This window comes from Ceratotherium simum, unplaced genomic scaffold (genome assembly GCF_057802395.1).
Source record: "Ceratotherium simum simum isolate JZ-2026a unplaced genomic scaffold, ASM5780239v1 HiC_scaffold_44, whole genome shotgun sequence".
Lineage (NCBI taxonomy): Eukaryota > Metazoa > Chordata > Mammalia > Perissodactyla > Rhinocerotidae > Ceratotherium > Ceratotherium simum.
Window position 1 is genome coordinate 649,957 of NW_028261260.1, and position 7,006 is coordinate 656,962.

At 57.5% G+C, this 7,006-nt stretch overlaps 1 protein-coding gene across 18 annotated transcripts in view; it reads right to left on the reverse strand.

Moving 5' to 3' along the window:
- Positions 1 to 4,407, reverse strand: part of LOC101402586 (ral guanine nucleotide dissociation stimulator-like) — a 52,513-nt gene extending 48,106 nt beyond the window's left edge. For 9 of the 18 annotated variants that reach the window (XM_087428190.1, XM_087428191.1, XM_087428189.1 and 6 more), the window contains exons 1-2: positions 3,768 to 3,907; positions 325 to 1,446 (exon numbers count right to left, since the gene is read on the reverse strand). Coding sequence is in view for 1 of the 18 variants with exons in the window: in XM_087428185.1 (XP_087284311.1) it covers positions 3,768 to 4,293 (526 nt within the window). In the remaining 17 variants the exon portion in view is untranslated. Of the gene's footprint in view, positions 1 to 324; positions 1,447 to 3,291; positions 3,479 to 3,682 lie in introns of those variants that run through there. The other 9 variants (XR_015551261.1, XR_015551262.1, XR_015551263.1 and 6 more) reach the window with 6 other exon arrangements.
- Positions 4,408 to 7,006: the final 2,599 nt, after the last annotated feature.

A 7,006-nucleotide genomic window follows, 5' to 3' on the forward strand; every position in this document is an offset into this window, starting at 1 on the left:
CTGACTTTCTCCTGTTCAAGTGGAAAACCAACCATCCAGGCACCATTCATTGCGTAGGTCTGGCTTTCCCAGCTGACCTGCAATGCCTCCTTCCCCACCTGCTAAACCCCGACAGCTACCGCTGCCTCTCGAGCGCCCTAGAGCGAGCGGGGTGAGCTCTGCAACCTGGGCTCCCTGTCTGCGAGGGGCGGCTACCAGCAGAGCCTTCTCCCAAGACAGCAGCAGGCATGCTGCACACAGAAGTGCTCAGGGGCCGTCTGCTGTGGAGCAGGAAACCCCTCATGATGAGCAGGCAGTGGGGGAGCCCCGAGCCCCGGGACTGACCTCGGCGGGGGGCAGCAGGCTGCTAAGGCAGGGAGCCCCCTCCCTTCAGCTCGTCCAGCTCCTCCTGCAGCGTGTGCACCTGGCTGTCGGCGGCTGCCCCTCTTCAGCTCGCTGTCCTTCTCCACCTGCTCCCACAGGCGGCACCCGGGCTCCTCTTCCCCTGGGAGCAGAAGCAGTACGAGTGCAGCAGTCGAGGAGTTCTTGGGCCCCCAGTGCTGACAGGATGAGCCCGCTGAGGGACGTGGGGCCGGTGTCGCTGTGCTCGCCCTGCACAGCTTCTGCGGCTGGCTTCGGGGTGACATCTGTTGGAGTGGAGGGGCTCTGGGAGGGTTTCTGAGGCATCATTGTGAATGATGAACTTGGGGGCTCTGGGCCAAGCCCTCGTCGGGCCTCAGGCTGGTCCCGCTGCAGCTGGGCTCCACGTCTCTCTTCAGCCTCCTTCGCTCGACAGGCTCTGGGGGACAGATGGCCTCTCTCGAGTGTACACTGAGGAGAAACTGTAAGAAGGAAACCAGCCAATAAATCTGCACGCCCCAGATCCTGGGGGTAAAGTCACCCACGGAAATGCCACTCTTACCCAGCAGCCCCTCGCTGGGAAGAGGGGGTTTCATCGCCAGCATCTACAGCAGACGTGTTTGCATCTCCCTGGCTGCCTGATGCTGTGGAGGCCACACTGTCTCCTGGAGTTCCTTCCAGAGACTCTGCGCCCGCTCCTGACTGGCGGCTTCCCGGGCAGCCCTGGCTGTGGGTTCACCCTGCAGAGAGGGTCGCTTCAACTTGCGGGACCCCGGCTAGGCCCTCAGGTTTTCCCTCGAGGACGACGATGAACCTGCAGCTCCTTTCCCATCTGCCTCACTCGCATGTTCCCTCAGGCCCCCGGCGGCCTTCCTGGTGTCCTTCCTCCTGGGGCGGCCAGGGCCTTCAGCCCCCTCTTCTCAGTCAGGTGGAAGATGGAGGGCACGGCCGCGGGTTTGAGCATGTAGTACTGATCCTCCAGCCTTTCCGAGAGCTTTCTTTGGTGAAATGTTCACTACAGATGAAAGAATGCTTAGTGGGGTCCAGTCATCCCTGTGAACAGCTTTTAACCACTGGACCACACATTTTGAGCTCTTTATGCAGAGCCTGCAAGGATAAATGAAAAAGTAATTAGAAAGAAAGAATTAAATGTCTCACCCTAGAATGATCAACTATAAAAGCAAAACAAGTGTTTCTGCGGACACCCAAACCTGTAGCGACTTTGCCCATTAAACCTTTAGTAAAGATTTAAGGAATCTTTAGTAAAGATTAAGGCACCTTCTGCTTCCAAGTTATTACTGGAATAGAAAGATGAAAGACCCACTGTCTACCTTAAGGAGCTCACCATCTGAAGGGCAGAGAAGAAAGGAAGGGGAGGACCTCCTCCCAGGCTGTGGTAAGTGCCCTGTAGGGACACAGACGCTCGGGCAGATAGCACAGGATGGCATCAAGACAACAGGAAAGGCTTCAGGAAGCCCCGGAAATAGTTCCCAGAAGCTCATGGCTGCCCAACCCTCCTGCTGTCCCTGGGATGCAGGACTTGGGGTGCTAAAACAGAGAGGGTTGGTCCCCCCATTTCAAAGCCAGGCCAGGTGTCGGCCAGCAGAGCCTCCCAGGCACTCAGCAGGGCGCCTGGCCCCAGCTCCGCGCAAGCAGCTGAGGATGCAAGACCGCCACCAAGAGGAGGTCAGCCCCAAGAGCTGCAGTTCCGTGTTCCTCCTGTCCTTCCACTACCAGGAGGAAAGCTGCTCCCTGTACCAAGCAAGCAGCCCCTGCAAGACACCGACCAAGACACTTCATCATCTCTTCTCCTCATTAAGGTAAAATCTCTATTTAGACCAAACTGTGCACATGGGTGGGGGTGGGGGGGTGGGGGGGGTCTCTCCCGAGGGCTGTCTGCTCCACCTGAGGTCATCTAGCCCCCTGAGGCCGCTGTGGACCAGACCAGGTGGATACTAGGTCCTCAGGGATTTTCAAGCAACATGACCTTCTAACCTTTCTCAATGCTTTGTGACTAGTTACCAAAGGACCCCCACCTCCTTTGCCCCCAGACCACGTTAGACCACCACACGTGCCAAGAGCAGCCTTCTCTGCAGTGCTTTGCCTCATTCTCAAAAACAGTAACAAAACTTTTGGGACACAGGCTCTGAAGGAAACTGTCAAGAAAGCATGGTGGCTGACCTCTGAAACCAGCTCATGTTACTAGTTCTTTGGATAGATTGTAACAACTTCCGACTTAGAACAAACCACTGTAAACTTTCAATAAGACTACAGACAACAAGTGCCATTCAGGTCTTTCAAACTTCAATAACAACCTGCAACACGAAACAAAAGGATCTGCCAGGAGGTTTTCAAAGTAGAATGTCTTCAGTGCACTGTTCTGGGACCTCCAGTGTGGAGTCCAAAGGACTCGCTGACCTGGCTGAATTCCAGAAGCCCTCCTGAAGGGAGCCAGGCCAGGGGGAAGGCAAACCCCTCACCCCGCTGTGGGAGCCCAAGGAAGACGGTGGAGAGAGAAGCCCCTTCCCTGAGCCCCCGGGGTAAGTCTCCCTGTGAGGAGTGGGCTGCGCCCGGCTCTACCCAGGATGCTGTCAGATGCCCAGTCTGCAGGGTCAGCCTCCCCGTAAGGAGTGGGCCGCGCCCTCCTCCACCCAGGATGCTGTCAGATGCTGAGTCCGAGTCCGCACGGTCAGCCTCCCCGCGAGGAGTGGGCTGCGCCCTGCTCCGCCCAGGATGCTGTCACATGCAGAGTCCCAGTCCACAGGGTCAGCCTGGCCCTCAGGGTCAGCCTTCCCGTGAGGAGTGGGCCGTGCCCTCCTCCACCCAGGATGCTGTCACATGCAGAGTCCCAGTCCACAGGGTCAGCCTGGCCAGCAGGGTCAGCCTCCCCGCGAGGAGTGGGCTGCGCCCTGCTCTGCCCAGGATGCTGTCAGATGCCTCTCCAGGACTCACCTCCAGCACAGAGCCACCTTTCCCTGCACTGCCAGGACCCTTCTAGCAACAGAGCGTCTGGGAGGCACGTCCATCAAAGAGGTACAAGCTGCATTTGCTCAGCCGCATTCCTGATCGCAGAGATCAAGGCAGGCTCCATGCCATCAGAAGAGCAGAAAAGTCACAGCAAATGCAAAAAGATAGTGACCTAAGGAAGAGCGTTTCCAGAACACCCTGTTTCTCGACATTGTTGGCCCCAGCCGGAATCAGTGGAGACCAGGGTGGCCGCGGGGTGGGGGGTGAGAGGGTGGTGGAGGCCATAAAGTGGGCGCCAGTGGCCGTGGTGGCCCGAGGCGCCCGGACTAGAGACGGTGGCACAGACAAGGCCACACAGCGCCCGGCGCTGACTCACCCGCTGGACCGGCCCGAGGACAAAGTGCCGCACGCCTCGGGCTGGACCGCGCGGGGGTGCTGACTGGGCGGCAGCGGCCGGTTACCTGTGGAAGGAGACGGCGGTTTCTCCTGCTGCCCGGCGATGGGAGCAGTTCGCGGCCACGCAGCGATCACCATCCCGGGCCTCAGGCTATAGCGCTGCCATGCTCCGGCCCTCTCCTGTCCACCCCACAGCGGGACCGCCACAAGGGTAAGGGTTCGCGGCGACACTCTGTGGGACGTGGAGCTGATCCCCGCGGCCTGCAGGACGGCAAGATGGCGGCGCGCGCCTGCCCGTCCGCCGTAAAGGAAGATGGCTGCACCCATGAGCCTAGGCAAAATGCCGGCCGACGCGCCCGCCCAGGGTCGCGCTGCCCAAACGGTCTGTTCCGCTGCCCCGATGGGTCGCTGCTGCGGTGTTCGGAGCGAACGACCCAGACCGCGGGGGAGCTGACTGTGCGGGCAGGCTCTCTGCCCAGGGACCCGCCGTACGCCAAGATGGCGACCCACGCACTTCTGCCTGCACTTCCGGCCTGGCCCGCGTTGCTCGGCCGGATTGGCCCCAGCGGCTGCCCGTCGCGTGGCGCTCATTCTCCGGGGCAGCGGAAAGAAGAACGCGGGTGAGGGCGTGCCTGGGCGGGGCGGCCTGGGAGGCTGCGCTCGCCTGGGCCCTCGGCCGCCAGGACTGGCCGGCGCGGTTTGGGGCGGGGCCGCGGGGCGGAGCATGGTCCTCGAGCGGAGCGGGTGGCGGCGCCTGTGGTGAGACCGGCGCCTCGGACAGCCCGCTCCCTGCGGGTCTGGACGCTCTTCCACTCCGCCCGCTGCGCTCGGGCGCCGGCCTGACAGGCCAAGGCCCCTGGGGCGGGTGGCGGGGGGCGAGGGGCAGTGGGGCGTTGGGAAGGGGAGGGGAGGGGGTGCGCCAGCGGGGCTGGGGCGCCGGCCTGACAGGCCAAGGCCGCTGGGGCGGGGCGGGGCGGGGGCAGCGGGGCGTTGGGGAGGGGAGGGGGTGCGCCGGCGGGGCTGGGGCGCGGGCAGCTGGGGCGGGGGCAGCGGGGCGTTGGAGGAGGGGAGGGTGGGCTGGCGGGGCTGGGGCGCCGGCCTGACAGGCCAAGGCAGCGGGGCGTTGGGGAGGGGAGGGGGTGCGCCAGCGGGGCTGGGGCGCCGGCCTGACAGGCCAAGGCCGTTGGGGCGTGGGGGGGGCAGGGGCAGCGGGGCGTAGGGGAGGGGAGGGGGTGCGCTGGGGGGGCTGGGGCATGGGGCGCTGGCCACTGGGGCGGGGGTGGGGGCGGGGGGGGGGCAGCGGGGCGTTGGGGAGTCTGTGGCTCTTTTCCATGAGAGGAGAGCAGAGAATGGCCGCCTGGAATCCTTCGTATGAAGTCCCTGTGCCCCTCCCAGGCTCTCTTCTGGCACAGACATCCCACGGGAAGGCCTTGGAGTGGAGGTTCGTCTGTGCACTCTTTCTTGGGTGTTCTGACCTGTCAGCACTGCCCCTCCCTGGGTTTGTCACCTTGAAAAAATTTACTCACTTAGTGGAGCCTCAGGTTTTCAGAAGTTAAAGTTTATGTAATCAGTGGCCTTGAAAACCAGTATAAAATATTTCCAAAGAGGCAAGAAATAGGTACTTCAGAAAAAAATGAAAGATTCTAATATTACATTGAATGTGTTAAAAATTCTTGTTTCCCCCTTGAGCGTGTGTAGTCCTGTTCTGAGGTCAGTTCTTTTCTTTGGGATGGGGTGTTCCAAATGGAATTCCAGGGCTTACATTTGAACAGCAAAAGTGTTAAGTATGATTAATTGTTTATAAAACAGTGTTTTGCCATGGAAATAACAATTAATTAATATTATTTTCTGAAAGTAATAAATACATGTGGCTTTTCTCATTGTACCAGAAAAATGCTTTATAATTTTCTTCCCTCCTTTCCACATAAACCGTGGGTTTGTGTGACTTTGCTGGATTCTTCAAACACTGGGTTGTGCCATTTACAAGATCACTGTGGTCCAAAGCGACGTGACTGGGAGCAGAAGCCTGGGGTCAGGGTCTCTAAGCTAAGCCCCCTTGAGCCTGCACAGGGAAGTACTTGAGGGCCCACACGTTCTTCCTGGGTGTCTTCCCTGGTCATACCCACTGCAGAAGGAGCCTTTCTGCTGAGAGAAGCTGCAGAGCCCTGGAAAGCTGGGAAGGCACCTGCACAGGGGGAGGGAGTTGCTGCCCTTCCTGAGGTTGTCCCTGTGCTCCCCTTGGGCCTGTGTCTACACGTAGGATGGAGTTTTGCACCCACAGTGCAGGTGCCTGCAGAGGGTAATTTATGCACATTGGGAAAGTCTGTGAAATCAGGAGTTCTGTGTCTGGATTAGGGTTTATGAATTTAGGGTTCATTTGGGTCACAACCTTAAACTGCATCCTGCCGAGAGTCTCCTCACTTATGAGAGTGGAAGCTGAGAGAGGGAGCCCTTCTCTTCCTCCCCAGGCAGAGGAGGGTGTGTGAGCTCCCAGAGTCCATTCCTGTGGCTGCTCAGGTGTCCCCACCCTCCTGCACCAGGAACTGACCCACTCAGGGCTTCTGTCCCCACCAGGAGAGTTTAGAATGTGTTTAACTTTCTGAATGTGGCTTTCCTTCTGTCCCTGGGAAGCAGGCTGCTTATCTGTGCTGATTCCAATATTTGTGTTTCTTTGCTTTGGATTCCTGTATCGATTGAACAGTGCAGCCCTGTGCCTCTGGTTTCCCTTAGCACCTTGTAATTTTATTTCCTGTATAACAAATAACATTTCGAGTTTCTTGGGCTTAAAAATGTGAATTGATGGAGAGATCTAATGTCAGTAAGGCAAGAAAATTGTGGAACTAAATAGAATTTTTGTCCCTTTTAGGCAAGAGACTCTCAAGATGTGAAATGAATGTGTTGAAGTTTTCAGGTGCAGTTTTCGTCTTTACATCAGTGTTTGCGTGTGCGTGTCCCTAGAGAACACTGAGATTTAAAAAGCTAAAGCAATGGAATTTCTATTTTAATTGATGTGAAGAAAACTAATCAAACTAATCCTACTATGTTTAAGGAGCTAAACCCAAACCCCTGTTGCGTTATAATATGCCACTGATTCCTGAAAATACTGCCTGTGTGAGATACAGTGGAAGGACAAACTAGGATGCACCTTGCCCTTTTAGTTAGCAAGCGATATGAAAATTTCATTTCCTCTGGTTTACTCTTTTGTAACCGTTAGTGTGCTAAAGGAATTAAATCTTAGAATGGTTTCCTATGTACAAAAGTTAAAATTAAAGAAAAACTATTAAATGGGAAAACATGGTATGTG